Below are 27,908 nucleotides of genomic sequence, written 5' to 3'. Positions count from 1 at the left end.
TGTGTCGCCTAGCAACGGTGCGTATTAGCTAAACGGTACTGCTCAAGGACACGAGGCGAAGAGTGGCATTTAATCATTTAATTATCACTATTAATAGGTCCAAACGGAACGTTGCTAATTCTACCAAACCAAAATTAGCCAGTTGCTTAATATCTGAAATATTGAATAAATAATGTCTAAGTTCTCACATCATACTTATGAGATATACAAAACCTTTTAGGTACACACCTTAAGCTCAAAGGTTTATAATTTACTTTAATAAAAACATTTTTAAAAGCCATGGGCTTGCTGCCAGCATCATCCCAGTCAACCTGTCTAGTTCAAAATAACCTCCGGTTTCCACTTATGCTCCAAACAAAGCTGGACCTGTTAGACAGGAGTGTTTTATCGCCTACAATTGAGACCATTACAAAGATTGTGAGTTTTTGATACACACCCTTTAAGCGTACCTGGATGATCCTTGGTTACAAACTGTGAATCTATTACTCTTACAGGAAGTCTCTAGTACTATTACATTTGTAGTTAACGTGGAACAATGCAAGGCCCAATGAATCAGTTACTTTTATAGATCAATTAAAGCAAACTGCACAACAGCCTGACTCATTCAGTCGGTACTCAGTCCTTCCTTCAAATGGATAGAATAGAAACTAGGCACAGATCCTGCTCATCTTTTACAATACACACTAAAGATAAAAACATCAGCGCGCGCACACCCCCACCCTTCCCCCTCCTTTGCAAGCACATCAGACAAATGAAGCACAGCTGAGACAGTTAAATTTTCAAAGTTTTTTTTCAGTTTGGTTTCAAAATAAAGATCACACAATTGTTTAGAGACAATCTACAACAGGAGTTACAAAAAATAGTTGCCCAGGCAATAAGCATACACAGGTTCTGTTAACTATACACATATGGTTACAGGTGTGCTCGTAGTAAATATACACAAGGCTGCTCCAAATGTACACCGCACCGTGGCGGGCTGCCTCTCTCACCCAAAAGGACATGGACAGTATGATACAGCACTTACAGCACTAGAGAAATGCCAAAAAACACAAGAATCTTCTCTGTACAATCCATGGGTTTACCCCTCTGAAAACAGTCATGAATAATAGAGGGGCGGGGGGACAGGGAGAGGGGTAAATGAGTAAAAGGTTTTTATCCCACCCGGCCAGCGTACCCATACACATGACATTTCGTGGGGGTAAAGCATTCCTATAAAAAGATCTTAAAAAAAGGTCAAAAACAAAACAAAAACCTTCAACATAAACCAGAAGACACCACTAAGTCTAACAGAACATGTCCAATTGGGAGTCAGTGGGAGGTCGACGTCTTAAGTTAAGCAGTGACAAGATAAAGATAAAACCAAGCGTGGCGAATCTTTGTACAAGTACTACGCTGTATAGAAAGGGCTTTTCAAAACAAAAATTTGATATTACAATTTACAATATACAACAACTCATATGTCACAACCAAGGAGGTGAGAATATACACTGAAATGCACAGGGTTTTTTTTCTAAGATTTTTTTCAGTGAACATTTTTCTTTTCCTTCTCATACCAAAAAGGGTGGTAAAGCACTTTTACATTACAAGGGTTTACAAATGTACAATTATACAGTCAGAAGTATGTGGTCACTACTAGGATACATTATAGATACAGATTCAACATCAAAAACCAGAAAAACTACAAAGTTTTATATATATATATTTATATATATATGCAAAGGTCTACACCAAGTATACACGTTATATTTATAGAAGCAAGACCAGAAAACGAATCTCCCATGCTAAATGATCTGTCTGCTGGTTAGCCGATGAAGTGTGTGCGAGTGCGGGTGTTCTCCTTATGATTCTGTGACGTCTGACAAATTAAATACTCATTCCATCTCGTAGTGGTGAATAGGATGGGAGGAGAAGGGGACAATAGGATTGTGTGTGCAGCAGTAGCAAAAAGTGAAATGATTTGAGTTTACCAGAGAAGAGGACATGAATGGAAACAAAACAGAGAAAAAGGAGGGAGTGAAGCGATGAGCAGAACAGGTCCCATCTCTCCCCACTCCCTGCCCTCCTTCCCTCACTCCCCCAGATCAATGGGCCTGGGCGCAGGTGGGGGAGGGGCAACAATATCTGACAAAAACTAAGGCTGCCTGTAGCAACAGGCTCCTCCCAAAAGGTTGTCATGGGAACAAGGTTGAGGGGGTACTCAATGTCCTCGGTGAGCAGGATTTGGAGGGGGAATGAGGGTATGATGCCCCATCAAGGGTCAGACAGCTCAGGAAGGGTTGGGGGCAGGGGAGATCAGGTGGTAGACGAGGATTTCAGGCTGGAAAGGGAGGGGAAATCGGTTTACATGATGCCGTTGGGAGGGCCGCAGAGAGGACCCAGGTCGACGCCGTTCTTCATGTAGTATTTCTCCAGCTTGGCCAGGATGTGTTTTCCATATGTGTACTTCCTCAGGGTGGTAACGTGAGGCCGGATCTATACAAAGACGACAACAACACATATGTTGCAGGTGTCCAGACTGGTTATGGACGGTGTGTGCACTTCCCACACACCCTTACTCCCCCTTCCCGCTTGCATTTTGCTCTGCCACAACAGCAAATCACCCATCACCAACACATATCTATTTGAAAAATCCATGATCACTGGTGCTTATCGCAGCTTCTCTGCCGTTGCCTAGGGAACCACTGAATGCAGTGACCTTGTTAAGCTTTATTGACGTGCAGGTAAGTGAAGGGCTGGGTTTGTTGGGAGGACAAGAGGCAACACTGAGCGCCAAGCTGATGATGTCAATACAACATCGCATCTCTCTAATGCTAAAGATCTCAGGTTATATACCACCCAAAAAAAAATCTTGTAGAGGAACAACCTCTGATGCACAGCATTGTTATTCACATACAAATAGTGTTCCTCCCACCTACCTTGTGCATTACGATCTTGCGCTGGGTCGGCTCAGCCACGTCGATCATCTTCTGCACCACGTAGTTGGCGTACTGGTCCTTCATCATGGTGTATAAGGCACTGTGGGGGCCCTCCGTCAGGCTGCACACCTCATCTATCAGCACGGCCCGTTCGGCCCGAGAGGCGTGGGTCACGCATTTCTCCACCACATTACTGAAGACAGGAGGGGAGGGGTAGGCGTCACGGTGCATTGAAAATAAAAGACAGAAAAAGAAAAAGTTCTGGCAGCAATTGCACAGAAACAAAATGAAACTGGTTTCAAAGAAGGGGGGGAAGATAAAACCGAAACAGTGTGTTGGTCCTGGAATTTACCTGGCAAACTTGTGCTGGCTCAGTCCCAGTACATTGCCTCGAATTTCCGCCACTATCTTGCTCTTATCTTCAGCTCGGCCGTGCTCCAAAACATGCTGGATCACATAGTTGCCGTACTGGTCCTAAATAAAACAAACCACACAGACACATTCACTAAAACGTGAGGACACCAGCTGGTGCTTCTGACGTCACATGAAATACATAGCCAACTTCACAAATCTAGATTTAGACAAGTTTTATTTAGAGCGCCCTCTCAACTGTCTCCATGCTGAAAACCATAACTGGTGGAGGAAGAGAGACAGCAGTGTGTGTTGTACCTGCACCAGCTGCTCTGTGTGTTGATGGAGCTCCTCCAGTATAGGCAGCGTCTGTTCAGGAAGGCAGTGTTCGAGAATGCGCTGAATGACTCGGCAGCCATAAGGGTGAGTGGAGAGGGCAAAGACCTGAAAGATACACATGATTACATGTTACTTATTCATGACATACAGACAACGGTCCCGGAGCGTCGACCAGTGAGTTGAACACGGCACTAATTTACCATTGCTCAAATCGCTGTCCTTGAGGCACAGAAAGCCTCTGGGATTATAGCACCAAATGATCATAGGCATTCTTCCACGCACCCTGCCCCCCCTGCAGGGAAGGTGAAGGCTAGTTCCTTACACGCTTTCCCCCACACATACCAATCCCAGTCGTCGTGTAAAAAAAAAAAATACAAATGTGTGAGAAGAAAATCAGAGATTTACTGTCACAGGAAGCAGAGCTTCTTTGAAAATTCAAAACCTTTCATTAGCGTCGGACAAAAAGCGACTGCATGGACAACAGTGTTCATTTAACGCTTTATGCTAATGTAACATTTAGCTGGCAGATAGAAGATGGCTGTTGCCACAGGGCTTAGGTTTTCAGTTGCCATGGCAACGTACCCTGTCCCTGGAGGGGACCGAGTGAACGCGCCTATGTACTGTGGCGGCGACAATATGGTTGCTGCCTTGTGGCAGCGTGCGGATGTCAGCCGAGCACTGTGATGGAATGCGGAAACACTTTTCGGGGGACATGCTATCGGAGGTCACCCACCTGTCCCTTGAAGGCGTCTATGATGAAGTGCAGCGCGTGAGGCTGGACGCACTCGATGCACTTCTGGACCACGTGGTTACCGTTCTGGTCCTTCACGCACTTCAAGACGTGGCCGTCCAGCTCCCGCACCATCTCACTCTGCAGGGAGGACAGAGGGGGGGGGAGGGGGGAGAGCAGAGCAGGGGGAGGGAGGGCGGGAGATGTAATTGTTTGTCAGAAATCAAATATTGCCTGAAAGCATTTTTCGAGTCCTCCATTTTTCAGTGTCTCAGGGCCCAACGAATAAAACTGAGATTGAGCAGTTGCACTGGAGATTTTATTGAAATCCATTAAGGGGAGATGGATCCCTTTCTCTCGCTCCAGACAAACACTTTTACATCGAAACAACTGAATTTAAGCACAAGGTTTTCATTCCCAGCTACATTTATCTTTACACCTGCAGTTCAACATTTGCATTTAAAGCACGGTATCAATACCCTCATTCATTGTTGATGACAGAGTGCCTGAGGGGAACCTGCTGCTACACGAGGAAGCTCAAACATAAAACCCATAATGTTAAAAAGTGCATATCTGCATAAGGAGCCCACCTCCGTTGGTTTATACAGCATTCTGGCATATAAACAGGAATTAGTGATCCATGCAACCTCATTCGTGGATGAATTATGAGCTTTTTTTTTACGCTTACATCAAAAAGCCAAAAGCATAGCAGGGTCAAGACAGTAAAGGTTCAACTACCGTCTTTGTACTCCGTTGTCATTGTTAATACTTTCATAGACTACAACGAGAGCTGGTGTACTTACAATGACCTGCTGATCAGAGGGGATGAACTCCAGAGCTTTCTGAATGACCCTGCAGCCATACATCTGCAGAGCCAGAGACAGCACATGACCTCGGATCCTCTCTGCCAGAGCCAGCTTCTGGTCCAGGCTGCCAAACTGAAACAAACAAAAACATAAATAAGCTTGTAAACCCTCTCATCCATTTGAAAAAACACAATGTTTATTACACAGCAACACGGACCACAAAGGAACGACTCAAACATCCTAATGAAACTATTTTGGACTATCAAGACTTCACACACACCTCAAAAAACTTCTGGATGACGTAATTTCCAAAGACGTCCACCATCAGCTGGTAGGCTGCCTGCAGGATCTCACTGAAGACGAGCTGGCGCTCTGCTGAACTGGCTCGCTCCAATTTCAACTGGATGAACCTGTTAGAGATGGAAAGGATGAACATTATAACAACCAGATGCCTCTTGTTTGGTTGTTATCCAATACAATTTTCTTGGGATTTGCATGTTTACAAAAGGCCTCATGAGTGCATTCACAAAGTTTAGATGAACTTGAAGACAAAGACTAATAAAAACAGCAGACAGTAACAGAATAATAATGTGAAACAGATGTACAAAGACAGAGAGAGACTTCTAAATCTTTAACCTGAGGGAACAGTAAGACAAAAGGAAATGAAAAAGACAAGGAGAAGAAAACAAGTAGCCTGTGAGGTGAAGTGATGGATGCCAGGCGAAAAGATAAAAAGAACAGTGAGGTTGAGGAGACTCTAGAATGAAAACGTCTGGAATGTGCAGACCGAACGTCATGGTCTATTAATAGTTCATTTTGGTGGAAAAGTGCATCTGCATCTGAGGCGCGTTCAACCCAGAAACCAGAACCCCAAAGTGCAGCTACCTCTTCCACAGTGGTATTCAATTAAAATTCAATGAGATCCATTTAGACACGATTTCCTCACGCAAGATCAGATGAAAAATATCTAAACAATATTTACCAGTAGTTTATATTTAACTGGGTAATTTATAAATAAATCTAAAAATGTATTTATCATCTCTTTAAAAGATCCAATTTGTATTCAAGGATAAACTTTGATCTGTGTTTATTAAACAACCCTTTGCAGCTCTATTCTCCTCCGTTTACGTCACTCACACAGTGAATTCATGCCTTAACTTTCTGATGGTATTGGGCGATTACATTGGGTTTTTTTTGTGCACTAATATCGGAAGCGAGGGGGTACGATTGGTCAAAAGAGCGGCGCTTCACATTGCTGCTTTTGATGAGCTCCACGGTCTCGTACATTCGAGGCTTAGAGCGGTAAATCTTTCTCGGTCATAAAGCTTGTCACAATACACACACTTCATCGTCTGAGTTCCATCACATGAAGTGATTTACAACGCAATTAATTGAATGGTACGTTTACCAGAGGGAAAAGTGCTGCAAAGCCTTGAAAAACAAAATAGTATAATTATCAATTATCAATCAGTTTTAAGTTTGGGGTCAGTGTTTGGATTCTACGGCTGCCAAGCTGCCTTTTAGTGAACACTTGTTTATATTACATTACATGTCATTAAAAAGATGCTCAGCGGGAGGAGCCCCGTTGATGGCTACAGCAACAGCAGGGGCATTTTTTGTGCAGACTTGCAGCCCATAGAGTTGAGCAGAAGTTCATGTGACTATCTTCCCAGTGCAGGAAGGTATTAAATATGACAAATATTGGATAAAAGCCTGGTATGGTAACAGTAATAGTTCAAATCACAGATACACACGACTATGAATTTGATAGGGGTTCAAAATGACAAACCCCTCCGAACTATCGATGAGCTGTCTAAAATAGTGTGCCATCCAAACTTACATTCTCTCCCAAGAGTTACAGCTCTTACCCTCTGGCAGAAGATCCAGGGACCCCAGAGAGAGCAGGCTAAACGGCTCATTCCTGCATTAAATCCTTATTTCTATTCAAAGGGCATAACGTTTCAGGACTCTGTACCGAGTGGTAACCTTCAAATATGACAGTATAGTCATATATAGATGCTGAGGACTAGAACTATGAAAAATAGAGCCAGCTTAGTAAGTGTTGAACATAAAAAAAAGTTTAAAAAGTGCTTGTTTTCCCAAAACTAAGTCACAAATACAAAAGATTTTGGGCTCTACGAGATGAAAGAATTTTTTTGGATGGAAATGTAGAAAAGTCTTTGTTGCATCAGAAACCAGCGGCCCTAGAGACTCTTCCACCGACAATACAAAAACTCCAACAAAATATGTATATACACACACACACAAAACTAGATTACAAGGCTTCTACTTGCAGAGAACTGATGCATTATAAGTGGCCTGCGTTTTACCGACGTGGCTTTGATCTGTCTATTTTCGGTTGAGCTAATATTTGCGTGTGCGTACCTGCTGCCGTGCTGGTCCTGGCTGAACTCCATGATGTGACCGGCAATGTCTCTGAGCTGCAGGTTGGGGTAGCGGTTGTTCCTGAAGTCCTCCAATAGGCGGCTGCGGCCGGATGGCATCACGTCCGACATGCCATAGCGTAGCCGTGACGACGGGAACAGCTGACTGCTGGGTGAAAAAAGGGAGGAGCCTGAGCTGGCGGCACTGCGGTACTTGGCCTCTGCCCCCGGAGCTGCGGAGATGAAACGCCCACTGCCATTGGTCAGGCCTCCTGTGGAGTGAGACGGAATAGGGAGGTGGTTGTCAGAAGGAGCGATATTATGGGTTAACATGGATTTCTTTTATTGATGACACTGCAGAACCAACATTTTGAGATTAATTTGTTGAAGCTATGCAGCACAGAAACCCCCCTGGAAAGCAGCACTGCCTCAAATATTAAGAAGGCCAGCACTAAGAATCACTATTCAACTGCATTATATTGAAGGTTTGTTGTAATGACATTGATTCAAACCTGGTGCAGAGCTCAAGGAGGGTCTGTGCTGGGTGGTCACTTAGCACATGTCTTAGTGCTTTGTTGCGGGTGTGAAGGACATGATTTGTATACACAATAATATTCCAGTTAAGACTCTTTACACAGTGTAGTTAAGGACATCAGAGCTTAGTTTTGTTTGAGGTTTCATCACAAGCAACGGTTACACTTCATGCACACTTCATTCAACTGTCATCATGGAAACACATGTAAACCCTACGTAACCCTATCAAATACTTTACCCAAGAAAACCTGTAGTCACATTTCAGTCTGTCACGGGATAGTTTGAGCTAAACGGCACACATTTGTAATGCACATTTAAAAACAGTGAGCAATTGCTAACATCTAAATGAAGACTAGGAGACCACACTGGGTTCATCTACACAAATGTCCTGCTTATGCCCAATATTAAGATAATATTTATGTGTTGCTTAGGTCTACATCAAACCAATGTGTAAAGCTTCAATAAACTGTTGCTGCAGTGAGTCTTTAGAGATTTTTCTTTAAATAAAAAAAGAAAAGGGCTGGTCTGGTGTATTTCGCCAACTGATTTAATCTGGCTGTGCATTTACCAAAAGAGCCCCATTGTCAGAGTGGCTCTTCCCGAGGCATTATGTTGAAACGACACAACCAATTACATTGTTAACCTAAAACAATTGAATCAAAGACACTTACCGAGATTGAGGTTGGAGGAGGAGCTGTGGTTGGATAGAGAAGGTGGGGGTGTGAGGGAATGGGAGGGGCCCTGGTTGGGCAGGGGCATTCCCACGGGGCCAGGGGATGGACTGAAGCCCAAGGTGCCGTTGTAGAAGCCTCCATGGCCGATGGGGGTGAGGCTGGAGGGCGTGCGTTTGTACAGCTCACTGTTGCCTGTCAGTGAGTCCCGCCTGGAACCGCTGCCACCACTTGAGTTGGCCACTAGATGGAGACAAAGAGGTAAAAAAAGATCAATGAAACATTAGTCCACTGATTCCATCTTTGCTTAATCATTAACAGAATTGATGAAAATCACTTTTATTATAGAAAAAACTATGAAAGAAGAAATACCAAACAACTGACCGCTTTGATAAGACTCCAGCAGTAGACTCCGTGGGAAAGGTGTAGTCCTACCTGCAGTGCCGAAGCCTCCGAGCGTGGCCCCCAGTGTGGCACCGAGGGAGGAGGAGGCCTGCTGGCTGAAGCCCAAGGAGGCAGAACCTGGTCCTGGCTGGCCTGAGCCTTGTGAGAAGAGGGAGGAGCTCTGGGAGGACGAGTTCAGGGAGGAGGATCCGTAGAAGGAGCTTCCTCCCAGAGCGCCACCGGGGCCACCCTGCTGCTGAGGCTGCTGGGACGTCATGGCTCGAAACGGACCGTTGGCCCCACCGCCGAGACCACCGTTGGCACCACCTGCGGAGGCTGCTGCTGCTGCAACTGGAGGCAGTGACGTCACAAGAAGTTAAACAGGTTGGCCTTCTGTCGTTTACAACAACAGTAAAACAGTAAATGCTGCTTTGGCATTCCAACTGTTGTTCTTCAAACATCTATTCAACTTCATATTATTGGAGTGCTTTTAACAATTCAAACAATACATTTAATGTTTTAAGCTCTATTCAACTTATTTTATCTCTTCTATACATTTGAACATGGTTTTCCAAAGTATTTTTTCTCTCCAATCTTCTTTCAAATCCTTCTACTTCAGCCACCATTTAAACTATAAAATGTTGACAAAACCCTAAACTATTTAGTTTTTTGAGCCAGAGTGGAGCCTGAAAACCTAGAGTAGAGAACAGCTTCAGAATTTGGTTCAAAAATCTTTATATTTCCCCTGCATTGCCACAATTTTCCCTCTTGGTGCTTTATTTTTGAATCAAATGATAAGAGATGTTGTGCTGGTCATAGCATTTCAGCCACAAATACGTACGTGTTTAGAAATTTCCTTTCAGCTTTTCTCATTTCTTTAATGAAAAAAAAAAAGAAGTAAACCTGGCTCTACATGCATTGCCGTCTTACCTGCTTGTGCCGCAGAAGGAGATATGATGACGGAGGCGGGGCCCATGAGGCGGACGGGGCCACTTCGACCTCCAGTGTTGACCACGAGGGCTCCTGTCTGGTCATAATAGGCTGCAGGGGCCAGGACAGGGTAGCCTAAGATGGAGACCGCAACAAATGATTATTCAGAGTGCACCTACTCCTTCCGAGTAGTAACAGCCGTGTTCGGCTGTTGCCGACTGAACAGTTTTATAATTTGGATATCTCCATATCTGTTGTATCAGCAAACGCAACTGGATTTGTTGGGAGTTTTGCAGAGCGAAATACTCACCGGGGACTCCTGCTGCTAACCCTTGCCCGAAGGCGAGGGCTGAGTTAACTGCTGCTGCTGCAACCAGCTGGTCATTCTGCTGATTCTGTTGACCTTGGCTGGGGGTCAAGGGTCGCTGGTTGCCACCAGCACGCATTACCTTAATGAAAAGAAAAGTGAGAGGCATTTGAATTGTCATCAATATACAAATTGAATTGTATAAGATAAAAAGTGGCAGAACTGGAGACGAGACTAAGCATGACAGCATTTTGGCACCAGCCAACTGACCTGCTGTTGGTTCTGCTGGTTCTGGTTTGCCGCCTGCTGATTGGCCGAGCTGTTGGCTGCAGCAGCCTGCTGCTGGAAAAGGTTGGCAGGGTAGACCCCCCAGGGGGTCACGCCGTAGTACTGGGGAGGCATCACTGCAGGACCTTAAAAAAAACATGCAGAATACAGGTAAGCTGGGATGTGTGTGTGTGTGTGTGTGTGTGTGTGTGTTTGTGTGGCCTTAGTCTGGGACAATGAGTGATGGTGCAAAAGGTTTATTTCAGAATACGGGCCTCACCGAGTGTAGCTGCTGCTGCCAAGCCGGCTGCGTAGGGGTCCGTCCCTGGTGGAGCAGCACTTATGATGTAAGGATTGGGAACAAACGCTTGCGCCAGACCTGAAAAGACAGATAATGAATTTATAGAAAGATCACGGCATTAAGTTCAAACACATCATAACCACTTCAGGATAACCTCTAACAACGTAATTGAGATTCTAACTAAAGTGAATCTGTAGAGGGTATTTTATTTAACGTATAACCAAAACATTAAAATATTCTTTAGGTTAGTTAAGCTTTCATTATCTTTGAGTAACCCTAAGAAATATTATTATATATAACAATTTGACTCAACATGGCATTTTATTTCTACAAAATGAAAAAGCTAATGAGGCTCTGTGGTTGAGTCACCAGCACTGAGTTAAACAAGAACTTCCTGTAAATATAAAAGTGCATCCAGTAAGTATTCACAATGCTTCAGTTTTTCCACATTTTGCTATGTCACAGCCGCATTGCAAAATCGGATTAAAAATTACGACAAGTTAAAAAAGAAAAAGCAAAAGTGAAAAAAGCGTGATAATTTTTTCTTCAAATTTATTAAAAATAAAGAATGGAAAGATTATGTACATAACTATTCACAGCCTTTGCTCAATACTTTGATGAAGCACCATTGGCAGCAATTAGCGTCTCAAGTCTTCTAGAGTACGATGCTTGGCACACATATTACTGGGCAGTTTCTCCCATTCGTCTTTGAAGAACCTCTCAAGTTCCATCGGGTTGGATGGTGAGCGTCGGTGCAAAGCCATTTTCAGATCTCTCCAGATGTTCAAATCAGGTTCAAGTCAGGGCCCCTATAGGACATTCACAGAGTTGTCCCAAAGCCACTCCTTTGTTGTCTTGACTGTGTGCTTCAGGGTGGTTGTCCTGTTGGAAGATGAACCGTCGGCCCAGTATGAAGTCCAGAGCAGGTTTTCATTAAGGATGAAAAACATCCCCATACTCTACCATATTAAGGCCTAATTTGTAGAGTGCAGCAGAAATGATTGTCCTTCTGGAAGGTTCTCCTCTCTTCATGAAGCACAGTAGCTCGGGTCCATGATCTCGATGACCTTGGTCAACTTTTTGGACCCTTCGCCAGATCTGTGCTTCAAAACAATTCTGTCTGAGGTTTTCAGACAATGCCTTGATTTGTTCTGACATGCACTGTGAAATGCAGCACCTGTTGTAGACAGGTGTGTGCCTCTAAATCATGTCCAATCTACTGAAAATAGCCAGGTAGACTCCACTCAAGTTATAGAAACATCTCAAGGGCGATCAGGAAACAAGATGCACCTGAGCTCAATTTTGAGTGTCATGGCAAAGGCTCTGAATACTTTTGTACATGCAAACTTTTTTTCACCTTGTCATTATGGGGTGTTGTGTGTAGAATTTTGAGAGGAAAAAAATGTAATCCATTTTGAAATAAGGTTGTAACATGTGGGAAAAGTGAAGCATTGTGAATACTCCAGATCCATTGTATAATGACACTTTTGGTCTGACATTTCAGGTAATTAAATTAGAAAACCGTTACAGATAAAATCATGTGGTTGCACTTTCCATTCAGTTTTGAAGCCTCCTGTAGTGATAAACGCTGTATGTATTGAACCATTGCATTCCCGCCATTAGTAAACCCGTGGGTAAAAGGTTTTATATCAATGAGAACGATGACCACATCAACATAAATAGTTCAAAACCACTCTCTCTTTAATTTGTGTCAGTTCAAGCGAAACTTTGCCAACTTTCAACTGAGTCCCCACTCACCTGCTGGCAAAGGTCTGAGGGCTAAAGTCCACAGGATGAGAGGGGTGCTTCGGGACCTGATAACATTAAAAAGGACGCCGAACCCTTAATTAGCATATTTTGTGATCTCACTAACAAATTCCGCATTCATATGCAACGGGACAAGATTTGGGTCTTGGCAACGTTCCGGGTTGAGTCCGACTGCTGTTCACCAGTCTGGTTGTCTCTGAACGCTAAACTCCCGTCCCGCGAGAGCCGATCGGTTCCGCGACTGCCCGCAATGACCCACTGTGAGCATGCACTTTAACACACGACCGTCACACAAGCACTCCCTTACCAATGTGAGACTGCTGTGCTGCTGCCAGGGCGTACTGCTGCTGCTGGGCGGCCGTCAACTGCTGCACTGCTAGCGCGTTGTTTCTCTGAAACAGCTGCAAAGGCAAGAACGACAGGCAAATAACCCTTTAATATATCACGCAGAGGATCACATCGGCATCACAGTGTGAGGCTAGATATTGTAATATGGACGTGTTTGGTTCCTGAGGCTGCGTTTACAGTTAACGGATGTAATTTCCTTTGATGCTCTCCACTTCATCCAGGTCTAAGGAAGGGCTAATGGCAATTATTTATTTACTACTCATTGGCTGTTGCTCATCACCTGCTGCTGGTTGGCGTAATCAAATAGGCCCACGGTGGGCGCATTGTCCATGGGCATTTGTGAGTTGTAGTCAAACTGAAGCGGCTCCATCACTGACTCCATCGGGTCCATGGCGACGCCACCTTGTTCCACGCCAGAGAAGTCTTCGGGAGGTTTGGGGCCTCCAACGCCACCCATGGGTGTCATGCCATCAGGCCCCACACCCCCGGGACCTCCAAGCAGGTCCCCTTCAGGACCTGGGACCGGCATGTTGCCAGGGGGGCGACTAGAGGGGAGGAGGAGTTCAGTCTACATCTCAAAGTCTGCCTTTGAAACCAGAAGCATTTACAGCGAGCGAGTCTCTTTCACGCCGAGTCTCACCCAAACTCTTTGACGTCGACGTCGAGGCCGTTCTGCACGGGCAGCCCGTTGGGGTTGATGACGTCGTTGATTATATCAGCTTCAACTTCGGTCAACTCTTTCAGTTTCTCCCCTTCGAATGTTGCCTTCGGCTTCTCCCGCTTCTCCTCCTCCACCTCTCCATCCCTCTGTCCCTGTGCGAGGGAGAAAAGACACATAGCAGACAGTGAAAAGCTGAAATCTAGAGGCACCGAATATGTGACAGATGGCAAAACACGCAGAGTGGGAAGGACAGACTGACATGGACGAGGTGAAAGACACGTCTCCTTTTGACAATCACAAGCAGTGAGAGAACAATAACCATCAAAAGTAACCTGAGGATAAAGTGATGATGAGAAACTTACATAAGGTCCTTTTCGGAGGCAGGAATCCAGTTTTTCAGCCGGTGAGGAGGAGAGGACGTACTCCACCATGCTCACTCCCAGCCCTCCACTCTCAGAGCGCGGTGACATCACAGAGCCCACCCCGACTTCCCCACCGCCATGGAAACCTTGGCCCGGCCGACGGGACACCATGATTGGCTGAGACACGGAGTGATCTAACATGACAAAAAGAGGGACTGTTAACAGCATTCATGCACAGCAGAAAACTGTTCAGGCACAAAACTACCATCTTCAAACACAGAACCATGATTAAAGGGATCATATTTTATTATATTTTACTACGCCTTACTCTGTTTAATCTTAAGCACAATTGAGCTTGCAAACCTCTTCGAACTGCATTTTGTTATTATGACACACCAGGAATCTACGAGAATATATGTGGGAAGTTTTTTTAAGAAGAACCTAAATGTGCAAGTCCAAGACAGCAATGATTGTTCTATTGGTTGGTTCTTGTCTATTAACAACCTGAGGTCGACTGGTACATACCAGAAGCCCCCCATGCGCTGTCCCTCCACTGGTCCAGAAAGATCCCTTTAGGTCCGTCCTTCCCTGAGTCGTCCGTCTCCCAGAACTTCTTACCAGGTAGCATCTGCTGCAAACACATGAAAAACAAGGTGAAAATGGTTGCACATGGAATAATAGCCAAAAAAGGAACAAATGAATGCATAAAAAAAACTATTAGGTTGTATAACTGGCCATGTGAGCAGAACGGCTCCCAAATCTCCAACAGGATAACAATCAGAATGTCTTTTGCTTTCATGTTTAGTTTCCAGCGCTGCAGTCACTGTAGCTTCCACTGTGATACACACATCTGTAGCAACTACTTTGATCATCTATTTTTGAATACTTTCAACTAGTAAGTGTTTGGACTAAAAGACAAGCAACTAAGCAGCAGCTTATTTGAGTTTCTCTCCATAACCCGCTTCCCTTTCCATTAGTCAGCATCTTCCCAAATTTAACAGACTGGCTGTTCTGGACATGTGACCTGTATTTTCTGGCAACAAGAAACTCTTTGTTGCATGGGAAGTCAAAATGTGTTTATTGATCTGCCATTTGTAAGTTATTTTTGCTTCGTTATCAGGGTACATGGTCTCATAAATCATCTCCTTCTAGACCATACACAACCCTGAATATTAAACATGACGTCTCACCTCTCCCATGGCGCGTCCCTCCAGAGCCAGAGCCTGAAAGTCATGGTTCAGTTCGTCCATGGATCGCACCTGCTGACAGAGAGCCCAGTCATGTCATGTGGTTCAAACTTAACTAATGCAAAGATAAGGCCAGTTTAAATGTTCATTAGCGAGTGCCTTCAGAGACAAACATTTTTCCAGTAAATAAAAGACTTTTCAAAACTGGAATCAAATGTTAAATTGTGTTTGAGACTTGAAACAGATTTCTTCCCGGTGTAGTAATGTCTCTGTGACTTTGTACCAGCACACAGTATTATCAGCAAAAACAGTTACAACATCAGTGTTCCAACTTGTACAAAACACGCATACAAACACACACCTGGCTGTCATGGATGTTGTCTCCAGTGGGCCAGCGATGTTTGCCAGGTTGTTCACCGTGCTGCCGCTGGAAGAAATAGTCTACCATGGCATCATCCTGGGAGCGTCCAGCACCTGCCACACCCTTAGAAACACATACACACGTTATCCTGTAATTACTAACAACTGTAACAGCAGCAGACAGCTGGTGACTCGCAGATATAGGCTGGATTTGAAGTATTTATTTAAACATGTATTATAGTGTTGATTATTTACAAAAACAACAAACTCAAGCATGCCTGAATTCAAATATCTGTATATCTTTATTATCTGATTGCATTGCCTATTACATTTTTCATGCATAGTTCTAGGATAATAAAGGCAGATTTTTCAGATACAGACGACACACTAAAATATGACTATCTAATGTTCTCAGTAAGGCTATTTCAAAGTCTCTGTGCGCCAATAAAAAAATATACCATTCATTCGTTTAGAACATGGGACCGAAACTGGTTTGTTATTATAATCAATCTACTAGACATGATGAAGAAAGGAGCAGTGAAAACAGCACCATTTCTTGAGCAGTTTAGTCTACATCCGCTTTCTAAAACTCAAAAGGATGCAGATTTTTCCACTGTTAAACTGAAGTTGACTTCCTCTCTTACTGGACTGATTTCTCTTTTTCAAGAAGAAACAGTTTTGAAATTCTTAAACAAACAATCTTTACTGAACTTGGAACAAATTTCATACGCTTTAAATAAAGTCAACAAACTTCATATACGACCAAACCACTTGAATTACTGCTCTTTGCCCCATGTTGTTATAATTTATTCTACCTCATGATTAGCAGTTCCTGTAGAAATGACGCCAATTATTGGGCTGAAAACAACTCAAAACTGTTTAGCTAACAGCAAACAATATGATTAAGTTAGTTTCTTTTTTATGATCAGCAGAAAAGGACAATCAATGTTGCTAATAGTTGTTTACTAAAGTAAGACGTCTACATTTTCCAACTCTTACTGACTGATTTGGTAGTTTTGCACTGCATGGGTGCGTTTTCTTTCACAAGGCTAACATGATAAGGCTCTTGGTCTGATAAGCTCAGCCAAGTGGTTTTGTCATATAAAATAATAAATAGAGGGATTGTGAGACTGCTTGATAGACAATCCGAATTTCTCCATCAATATGAATGCCACTTAAATGGCTGCCTTCTTATCTGCAATACAATAACAAGTACAGACTGTGCAGCCAAATATTATGTAAAACAGATGTTTGTCAATTAATGAATAAAATAATATAAAGATATTATAGTGGTGGGCTTTACCTGCTGGCTGGGGGGCATGGCCTGAGGGGTCTGCCCTGTTGGAGGGGCATGTCCTCCGCTGCTCAGCACCACGGGCATGCTGGGGGATGTACTTCTATGGTGGGGGCTGAATGAATCCTGCCAGAGCACTGCTTTCCTCTTCAGCACACACACACTGCTCATTCCACCACAGCCTGTCCAGAGAGAAACACATCTGTCAGGCAAACAACTTTGATACATTTCAACTAATGAACATTTTTGATCGGACCAGTTTGACACAGCGATCAAGGGGCAATCTGCGCTTAGAAGTTAGCATTACACCGGAAATAAATAGAACAATTGCAAACAAAGGATCTGTTTTATTAACTGCATTAATATTTGCATACATAATAAACTGGCATGCGAGTGTGGTTTTAGCACGCAAACCTGTTGTGCTAAAATAAATCTAATTAGTGATTCAGCTACGGGACTAATCTTTGTAACTCTTCATCAGCAACACATGTACTTTTTTGAAGTCCTTGTGTCAGCTTGTTCTGTAATAACTAACAAAGACGATCCATGAAGCATTTGCTACAACCACACAAAAAACAACAACCGGTTGTTCTATAACTATGAATACATTAGTCCAACAGGGACAACTAAGCACACCGTCGTCTTTTGTTAATGAGCCTCAAACATTTTCCGGACAACTTCAGGACACACCAATGATGCAACAAATATCTTATAGAATACTCTACATTAAACCGGTTTTCATGTCAAACTACAATCCTACTGCAGTAAGGTCAAATAGCATTTAAGACTTTTCCTGCCTGATTATCAGGAATGGTAGACTAAATATTAGAAACACCTTTCAAAACATACTAAATATTGTATTGATTCTGCAAAAAAACACTGGTGAGCACTATGCTCACTAGTGTGTGTGAGATCAAATGGAACCCAAATGGCACATTTCAAATGGAAAGTAAATTGTCAATTTAGTGTAATACTAAATGTACAGAATTTTGCAGGATGCTACATTAGACTAGAAATGAATCGCACAGTGCATCTATTTTATACATATATATATATATAAAAATACAAAATGGGTGGCTTTCTACCATAAGGAAGAGAAGAGATCTGGGAGCTACAGATCTAAACAGAATCCAAGTCAAAACTTGCCTAGCAGCAGTCAACTGTACGTACACTTTACCCTACCGCTCTGAGCCGTCATCCAAACATATCCAACTGGACCACACGGATTAAAATTTCACCATATATAAATTCTCTATAGCTCATTACCCAAAAGAAAAATAAAGACTAACAATTCTACAGTAGTCTTCTTTACTTATCAACGCTTATTCCAGCAGTGATGGGAACACGTCACCCAGGTGCACATGCAATGTTTTACCTCTTTTTGAAGTAATTTGCATTAAAGTGAATTTATGTTTAATCTAAATCAACAGGAGTTTGGAGTTTTTACAGCACAAAACATGAATTTACAAAGAAAATCAGACTCGCCACATCCATTGACTACTAATTATTTTATTGCTGCCGCCCGGCACATGTTTGAAGATCTTGAAGAGTGTATATATTAAATATAATTTGGCCATTTGTCCCAGAGATGGGCACGTTGGTAACAAATGTGTTACACTTCTCAGGTTCAGGATGTTCTTTTCAAAGCAATTTGGTATGAAAACCTGTAAAAGGCATGGCTTTGGGCATTAGGTGGTTGCAGATCACCATTTATTGTAGAAGTTCACACTGTCATAGCTGGTATGTCATAACCCTAACCCACAAGGAAACATACCCAGTAAAACAAATGCAGTCCAATGAATCAGTCCTGCAATTAATCTCTTTCAGGTTAAACTTTGATGAATTTTGAGATATTTATTGAACTTTGTGAACATTTAGTGGTGCCTTGTTGTGTATTTTACAGAGGTCTCTATTTTTTTTTTCTACAAGGGTAGACTCAAATTTAAAAGACACTTTAACAGAATAACATTTCCCAGCACTGCAAGCAACATCCTAGGAATGACCACAATGCTGATTAATGAATAACAATATTACCTGAAAGAGACTGCATTACATTGTTAAACTTCAAACTAATTGCGTTGTGTAAATTTGCACACTGTAGGATAACAACTACATTTGCCAAGCGATTAGGACAAACTAGTGATCTAAAGGCACCTGTCATATAACCTGGATGAAAGGGCGTTGAGCAGATTGAGATGTGAGCTTTCATAAAGAAATATGCAATGTGCACAGGACACACACTACTGTGGTCATGGCCAAAAAACTTGAGCGGTTTAAGCAGTCAGAGGGATATCATTTGTATTTTACAACCTGATCTTATCCAACAAGCTCTAATCCCTCTGTTAGAATGAACGGTTTCCCATCAAATGTCCCTACAGGTCATGAGGAAATTACAAGCTCTTCTTTTTACACTGGGCATACACAGTAATTAACTTCGTAAGTGTCTGTCTGGACCGTGACAGCGTGAATCCTCAAACGTTTGCAGCTTGCTCTCCAGTGTGTCGAAACCGCCCGTTCAACACATCGCCTCCATAAAAAAATAAACAAACGATCCCAAAAAGATAAAAACAAAGCGATGGGATGGTTCACATGCTCCACTCTTCATTGAGCAACATGGGGGAGATACTAGCTCATTTCCTCTGCTTGATCGCCAGATCAGGTAGAGAAACACCCGGAAATCCACATCATTGGGGCCATTCCCCAGAGCGAGACGCACACGGCACGTTAGGCTACCGGTTTTAACCCAGCAGACGGTAACGGGCGCCATGTATCTGGGTTAATCATTATTCAATACCGGGGATCAAACCACCGCATACCGGGCACAGACAGGGGTGTGACAATACTAGCAGGCGACCTGCAGCTAGCAGGAGATAACGTCTGGTGTCTCAACACAGAGCAAACATTTCCCTCCTAACAGACATGACACAACAAAACAGAGGCTCAGTGAAAGGGGTCGCGACACTTGACGGCTGTTTTAAGTCCACGAGACTGCGTTCACTAGACGGCGGTGTGGGAGATATTGTGACGGGGATCCCTGCCCATGTCCACCAACAATAACACGGCCTCCCGACACCAGCTCAGGCCGGGCGAACCGGCGGACAAACAAGGGCTGCACACAGTTTTTAACGGCGACAATGGTGCCCTAACGTCAACGCCCTCTTATTAATGAACACACGGGAGTGTCCACCTGTCAGCCGGGCCTGCGGCCCTACAGGTTCCCGTGACGGGGGGATGCTAACAAAGGCCCCGAGAGCCGTCTGGAGCGGAAGACCGACACAACGGGAGGAAGGAGGCAGGCAGCGAAGAGAGGTAGCCGCCTCTGCTGCTCAAAAGACTCATGTTCATCCTCTCTCAGTACCGCCATTGTTACAATACCCGCACTGACAAGTTGATAAGGACGGCTCGGCGCTCCCGCAACCGGGAAGATGTGATACTCACCGGCGGAGAGGGAGGATGGACGCGGATTTCAGCCCCGGTTTCTCTTTGACACCCCAGCCTTTCACTCCAACAACATGGCGGCTCAACGGAGGCGCAGGCGAGAGCGCTGCATGCTGGGAAGGCATGAGAGAGAGCGTGCGGTTCATTGCGCCAACCGGGAGGGGAGGGGAATATGGGGTGGGGGGGGGTCACACATTGGACCGATCTCTTTGTTGTGAAGTCTATTTTCATCGTGGGGTTTTTTTATTCACATTATTTGTCAATGGAGTAAAGAAATTTTAATTTGCTGCACAGCCGTAGTGTCGACCTCCTCGAAATGAACTGAGAAAACGATTTTTAAAAAAGATTTACTTAATGGGAATATAAATGTTTATCTATGTTTTAATATGACGTTGGTGGTACTTGCAGTAGAACACACTGTGGAAATACAGTTATTAGTAGTTGTCTACTTGTATATTGGGTATATTAGGTGAATTCGTCGGGGGGTAGACAGTGCACAATATACCGGAGTCTCTACGGTAACTAGGTGCGTGGCAGCCATGGCAACGTGCTGCGCAAAACGGTGTGCGCCTGCTGCACGTTACTCCTCGGGTATGTAATGATGGTGGGAAAATAGCAGCGTGTCCCCCAAATAACCAAAATACCCCCCTTTGATTGGCGACCCCCAGTTCGGTGTGAGGATGACATAATGCACCGAGATTATGGCAGGCCTTATGATAATCACATGGGTTTTTAGGACAGGCAAGCGAGTGTTTCTGTCGTATAGGATTAAAACGTCTAAAGTGCTACCGTATAAAGTATATACATGAAGTCAGAGTTCGTTTTGTACTCAGGTAGACATTGAAACAGGGCGTGCTTTTGTTGCATCTCAATCAGTTGCCATGTCTGAAAAGAAACGTCACCTACGTGCAGGATCTTCCACATGGTTGTTTTTCGTAATGGCTAGGCCACATTTGAGTAGCAATACAATAATTTTTACTCAGTAAAAGCACAATGCGATTTTCTCATGGTGGATGACTATGAAATTATTTTGTTAACCCTAACTTTAATTTAATACCATTAAAGGGATCATAATGGAAGGGTTACAGTGAGCTTGCTCTTTGGCACTCCACATAAAAAAAATAAGTCAATTTAGTTTCATTCTTTTTGTAATATTGGGCTGTCTTTTTATATCAATTCATCATATTATTTTTGACAAACAAAATTATCATTGCCCAATATCAGCTCAACAGAGTCCATGTTTTTAAACAATCTTCCAAACTAATCTGACAAAATGTTATTCTGTGCTCCATAATAAAGATATGAATATAATGTAATACAATTCATGAATGAAAGCATTCATTTTATTAAAACTTACAAAAGCCCAGTGAGGCGAATGTGTCTACAGATGACAACCGAAGTAATAGTTAACGTAGAAAGTGTATGTTTTTATTTCAAACTTTTCCTTACATCCAGTAAGGTATTCACCTCATACCTGACTCCCTTCTCCCTCTCCATACCTCCAATTACATTGACAAAAACTACTGTTCATGACATTAAGTTCCTCTCAGGTCTCCTTGATCAACATGAGCTGCTAAGGTGAATGCAGTTTTTGAGAAAGATGACGTGGAGAGTTAGCTGCAGATGGGTTCGGAAGAGAGAAGAAAGAGAAACAGGAAAGAAGAAAACATTTTATGTGTACAACCCCCACCCTCCTAATGCAACCCCTCTTTTCTACGTGGAACCAACAAAACAATCATTGGCTGGTTATTTACATGCACAGTATCCCCCCCCCCCCATAGACACACTAACACCTGATCCCAAAGCCATCATCCCTAGTGAACAGCAATACATGACTGGTAGGATTCATTTTATTTCCTGAAAACAAAATATCCTGCAAAGCACATTAGACTTGATTTTTTGAAGATTACTAAGTGAAGAACACTAAGTGTGTCTGGTAGTATTCTACATTTTTATTATTTTCAACAAATCACGTGAAACAAATGCGATAATCCTACTAACAATTAGTGTTTGTGAAGCCATAGCCTGACACACTGAAACTGTCCAAAATAAAAAAAAACTCATCTATGAGCCACTTTGTTGTTGGTTGACGTGTTCCTTCACGCCAATGAGGCCCTGGAGTTTATTTTGAGATGATCCTGCATTCACGTTCCTGCTGCTCAAAGCACCAACGACTTTAAGCACTAGCAGAGCTTATGGATATAATCCTCAACAAAAGCACCAGTTGCTGCTGTTTTAGTGACTTTTGCTCAAATTTACAGTGCCCAATTTCCCCCCCCGCATTTCTCTGAAATACATTTCTGTGACAGGTTTATGAATTATTTTCGCTTTGGGCTTATGAATTGGTTCAGGCTTGAGACATACAAGCTTGTAAATATGGATCAGTGAAGTTTTTAGCAACGCATAAACGCATTGTTGGTTGGTGAACAATAAAATAATGTAAAAAGCTTGATTTGAAACAGTGGTTTTAACCTCATGGGAGGAAGGACAGATGGCTCTGGGAATTGGAATCGTAAGACTGCTCTAATTCAACATCACCACATTCTAAAACGACAACAGGTACGAACCGTGCCTCCATTTATTATGTCAGCCCCCCCCCACACACACACACACACACACACCGAAAACAAACAGACAAATACACACACACACACACACCCAAAAAGAATTATCCAGAGGGACAGTGAGTGGTAAGAGTCCAGGGGGGCCGACACATAATTGTGGTATTGCAGACACACAGACGTGCACACACACACACACACACACACACGCACCCGCACCCGCACCCGCACACACACACACTTGTATAAGTGTTGAGAGCTGGCAGTTTAGTGAAGATGTGTCTTCTGTGAATCGACAGAGGTGTCCCCAGATCTGGTTCTCTGCATCTCCCCTCCTCCTCCTCCTCCTCCTCCTTCGTACCACACCACCCGACATGCTGGTTCTTCCCTGAGCTCTGTACATTCTATTCAGGGCTTAATTTTCTCTTTCTCAGACACAAGCACACATGCACACACGCACACAGGTCCCTCCCTCTGGGCGGGGTAAGTCCATTTCTCCGGTAAACTGTGACACGCAGGGTGAGAGGGATCGAGTCACACGCCGCTTTCCCTCCGCCGTGGCACCGTCAGGGTTAGTCCTGAAGATGGCACTGCAGACAGTTAACCAGCCCTGTGACGCAGAGAGGAGGAGTTCAGTGGAATTCACAAAGACTGTTACAGTGTGCTTTGTGCATGAAAGGGGCCCTCCATTGATTTCACACATCGAGTCTGATTTACTCGTCATGCGGGACACATTATGTCTTCTGTGGCTCCGGAGGGTGCTTGAAAAAAAATAAACCTGAAAGCGTCCTTAGAGTTTTCTCGGCGTGCGTTTGAGAATTTGCACTAAAAAGAGGAAATGTGGGGTCTTAAAGAAATGTTCCTTTGGGATGATCGGAGTTGCACACTGGGATTACAAGTCTGCAAATCTTGGTCCACTGCTACATTGATTTTGATCTGGCCAAAAATTTAATTGGAAATTGGAATAAACCGCTGGAGTAGCCCTCACAGTAAAAATGTTCAACAATAAGATCAAAAAGTAAAGGAAAAGCAGATATTATTATATGTATTACTCACGTGTAAAGAGGCTGGAGTTGCAGATGGGAGGACTTCTGAGGAGGCTGGTAACCATACGAGTCAAAGCCACCGATGAAATCAACTTCAAAAGGAGAAGAACAGAAAGATGACATCATGCCCTTTTCCCTTAAATACGTATTTATTTATTTATTTTTAGACCAAGATCAGATTTGTTTCTAACATGAGGTGTCATAATGCTTTCAGTGGGCCTTTATTACACTGTAAATAATCTGCATAAGCAAACTGATACATCATCTCTCTCACTGCTTCTATGTCATTGATACATCATCCTAAGCTCTCTCAATCGATTCAGAAAGAACAAACTTATGTCATCTGACTTCTGCAGATGCAAGATCTGACATCTTAATAAAAAGACTTCTGTAGGGTTATATTGCTGCATTTAATGTGAAAGAATGACATCATGGGACTTTAAGTAGAATCTAAACTGGAGAATGTGGTATTGATGACAATTGCTTAATACACCATATTTCACTCAAATGAAAGAATTATCAATTATAGTCAGAGATATTTGCCAAAGTATTAATTAAGACGTGACACTGTGACACCTACTGTCACAGGAAATCAAGCTCATGACGCCATATTCTTACTAAAATACTTAATTACACCTCTTAAGTGATGGGGAAATACTTGAGGAGAGGAACCATTCAGACACACAGATGGCCCACCCAAGCAGCAGCATGACACTCGTGACAGTGGGAACCTTCTGGCAGACCCCTCTAATAAAGCCCTCACATCCCCCAGAGGGAATCCTCTGCGGTGATATTGCTCGACATGACTCAGGCGGGAAAAAATGAGGTAATAAGCTAACAGAACTCACATCCGAAGGTGCGGATCGCTTACACAAAAAACCCTTTCAATAGTGTGACACAAGTAAACCTGATCGGCTGAACAAAGTGCTGGAATAAGATCAGCAGGAGAAGAGAAAAGCACTCACAGCTGTCCTCGTCATCCTGGAAGACTTTACTCACGTAGCAGGCGTATACAAAGCCAAAAAGCTGTAATAGAGGAGATGGTGAAAATGAGTTCAGTGTTGCTGAACAGTCATGGCTGACTTAAGCAGGTTGAGGGTCAAATAATACTTAGAACAATATGGAACTTTTTGGTTTATGTGTGGGTGCAAAAAATAGTATAATAACCTGCGTGTGTATGTGTGTGTGTGTGTGTGTGTGTGTGTGTGTCTGCGTTAGATACGTACAGCCAACAGGACCTGAATGGCCGAACTTAACACCTCTATGTACTGGTAGTCAAGGAGACACCCAGAGACAGTGATGACATGGTGGTCGTCAGGGGCCATGCGAGAGTCGAGCACTGCCGTTACCAGGCAACCAGGACCATGCTCCATCCACCACGAACGATGAAGGGACGTGTTGAACGTCATAAGAAAGTCTCTGTCCTAAAACCACAAACAGGCGTACCATTATTCTCACTGTGGATTCCTCAGTTAATTTTTAATTAAATCTCAAAATGTCAGAGATAGTGAAAAATATCCCAATGTACCAGAGACTAATCCGCACTGGTATAAAACAGAAAAGGCTGCTGATCTTCTGACTTAAGAAGCTGCAACCAAAGATTGTTAAATATTTCATGATGATACATGATTTAAATCAGGGCCCTGTTACGGGGTCGCAGGGAAAATGTCAGGAGACACGGTGCAAGAAGAAAAGAACCATAATTATGCAACACCAAAATTAGTGTTTTGTAGTTGTTTTCAACAACCGGGTGTATAAGATTTACATAAAGTATTCAAATGTATTTCCAAAACAATTACAAAAAAAATGACTCTTGGGGCAGAACTCACCTGAGACAGGTTTCCAACTTCCAGGTAGAAGCAGATGATGAATGAGTTCCAACCCACCCAAAGGACCAGCCATACTGCATACTGACAAACAGAGAAACAGATCAGTTTCTCCACAACATCAACGCTGTACTAATTTAAAGACGCTGTTTTAATTTAAGAGAGGGTGAGGGATGTACTCACAAAGATAAGGTATCTGAATCGAAACTGCACGGTGCCAAACATGCCGAGGATGACGGCCATAATGTGCAGGAAGTTGGCCAGGATGGGAGCCCATTGGTAGCCCAGAAAATCAAACACCTGCCTCTGAAGGGCGGCCACCTAGGAGACAGGGGGGGGGGATACAGACACACACACACACACACACATTCAAGGACAAATACCACGTTAGTAACACAACGCACACAAGTAATTATGGTTTCACACACACCAATAAATACACGCAGAGACAGTGACAGGGACACATGCATAGGTCTGCCGCAGCTGTTTCCATGGTAACTGCCTGGAGCACCAGCCAGTCCAGCGACTGTAAAAGAGGAGCACCCCCTAAAAGCTCCCCCAAACTAATGAGAATCTATGGGCCGAATCCCCGGGACACACAACAACTCATCAGCCGTGCAAACAATAGCCGACATAACCAACCCTCCCATGGCTGTGGTCCATGCTTGCTTCATCCTCATTACAGGAATAGCTCAACGTGTCTCATATTACACACTTATTACATTTAGGGATAGTCTCAAGCTATTTGTAGGCACAATGAGCAGTTAATTTTAACTACATGGAGACCAGATGGTGAACAGGGCCTCTTTGTCCCTCTTTGCGCTTAACGTTCACATGGGGTTTTTGCCAGATTGGGGGGTATCACCCTTTTCTCACTACAGACAGGACACCCTGACACCAAAAACAGCCCCCACCTTGCCCTTCAACGACACACAAACACTCGCACACACCCTGGCCTGTAATGTACTGTAGTAGCATGCCACCCCCCCCCCCCCCCCCAAAGCAGCTGTAGCGCATAGCTTTTTTTAGTGTGACTGTACAGAAAGACTGGACTAAAAGTGATTACATTGTGTGTATGCGTGTGTCTGAAGTGTGCTACTAATCCTATCATGTTGAGTGAGAAGAGCCAGTTTTGGACCGTGCACACAAACACACACACTGAAAAACACACATGCACACACTCACCAACTGCAGTGAACATATCACCAGCAGCGTGCATCTTCCGTCGCACTTCCCCATCTTGGAAGGCTCGGGACGCGGCTTGGAGCCGCGGAGGCTCCGGGGGAATGACGGGTCCCCGGTCAGATCCAGACTGCCTGGCCGTCTCAGCTCACACCATGCCCGGCCGAACAGACCTGCCGGAGGCGGCCACCTCCTCCTGTAACGCTGGTCCGACCCGGCAAACTCACAGCGAGTGACCCATCCTGGCTGTTGGTTTTTAGTCGGTAAATACCAATAGCGAGGAGGGGAGGGGGGGGGGGGGGGGGGTGAGTGTATGTGTGTGTGTGTGGAGGAAAGGGGGGGGTCCACTCCACACCGGCCTGCTGCGGTCCGACTGCCACCGACAACCGAATCACCTCGGCCACACCTTCCGGAGGGGGGACACACAAAGACACAAAGAGAGACGGAGAGCTGTCTTAATCTGCCCGCGGGCCACAGACACAAACGAGCATCATATGATACCGGATCACACGCGGAGGAGGAGGAGGAGGAGGGGACCGACCCCGCAGCGTTACTACGGCTATCGTGTGGGCTCCATGCGATCTGCCCCGGACACAAAGCAACCCGTTGTGACTCACGGTTTTTCAAGAGACGGAAGAGTCCTCGTGTCCCCGACCCCCCGCTACAGCCCCAACACCCGTCGTCCCGGTCTTCTTCCAAGTGTCCGGTAGGGAACGAGGTTAACGGTCTGCTCACCAGTACCGGGCTCCGGGCTCCTTCTCGCGGCGTCTTTTGTCAACAATCGGTGCCGGGGCGGGCTCAAGAGGAGCCGGGGGGGTGGAGAGAGAGAGAGAGAGAGACGAGAGGAGGGAGGGAGTGGGGGGGGGGGGCTCTCAGTCACCGCGACCCCCTCGAGGAGGAGCTGCACTGATTCTGCAGACCCTCGTGCGTACGTACGTCCGTGCGTGGTTCTTTTTT

At 44.1% G+C, this 27,908-nt stretch overlaps 2 protein-coding genes across 8 annotated transcripts; both read right to left on the bottom strand.

Annotated features, from left to right (window-relative positions):
• Positions 1 to 771: 771 nt before the first annotated feature.
• Positions 772 to 20,459, bottom strand: pum1 (pumilio RNA-binding family member 1). Of its 7 annotated transcripts, none has more exons than XM_037474177.2 (23): positions 20,337 to 20,459; positions 16,908 to 17,080; positions 15,606 to 15,728; positions 15,248 to 15,319; positions 14,583 to 14,688; positions 14,058 to 14,251; positions 13,675 to 13,847; positions 13,315 to 13,579; positions 12,994 to 13,087; positions 10,899 to 10,997; positions 10,622 to 10,764; positions 10,355 to 10,493; positions 10,045 to 10,179; positions 9,115 to 9,465; positions 8,731 to 8,973; positions 7,527 to 7,797; positions 5,422 to 5,551; positions 5,139 to 5,273; positions 4,339 to 4,476; positions 3,585 to 3,710; positions 3,268 to 3,389; positions 2,916 to 3,108; positions 772 to 2,472 (listed from the first exon to the last, which is right to left on the bottom strand). In XM_037474177.2, the coding sequence occupies exons 2-23, from the start codon at positions 17,067 to 17,069 to the stop codon at positions 2,341 to 2,343; spliced, it is 3,546 nt and encodes a 1,181-aa protein (XP_037330074.2). In that variant the 5' UTR covers positions 17,070 to 17,080; positions 20,337 to 20,459; the 3' UTR covers positions 772 to 2,340. The 7 variants fall into 7 exon arrangements, with proteins under 7 accessions (XP_037330074.2, XP_037330078.2, XP_037330076.2 ...); XM_037474181.2 differs by having other exon boundaries at positions 9,166 to 9,465; XM_037474179.2 differs by having other exon boundaries at positions 14,583 to 14,685.
• A 1,283-nt stretch (positions 20,460 to 21,742) lies between these two features.
• Positions 21,743 to 27,908, bottom strand: nkain1 (sodium/potassium transporting ATPase interacting 1). Its single transcript, XM_037474245.2, has 8 exons — positions 27,569 to 27,908; positions 26,955 to 27,357; positions 25,953 to 26,090; positions 25,773 to 25,853; positions 25,170 to 25,367; positions 24,909 to 24,969; positions 23,954 to 24,035; positions 21,743 to 23,507 (listed from the first exon to the last, which is right to left on the bottom strand). The coding sequence occupies exons 2-8, from the start codon at positions 27,006 to 27,008 to the stop codon at positions 23,498 to 23,500; spliced, it is 624 nt and encodes a 207-aa protein (XP_037330142.1). The 5' UTR covers positions 27,009 to 27,357; positions 27,569 to 27,908; the 3' UTR covers positions 21,743 to 23,497.

Source organism: Pungitius pungitius, chromosome 17 (genome assembly GCF_949316345.1).
Source record: "Pungitius pungitius chromosome 17, fPunPun2.1, whole genome shotgun sequence".
Lineage (NCBI taxonomy): Eukaryota > Metazoa > Chordata > Actinopteri > Perciformes > Gasterosteidae > Pungitius > Pungitius pungitius.
The sequence above is the reverse complement of the archived record's forward strand: the minus strand, read 5'-3'. Positions and strand labels throughout refer to the sequence as shown.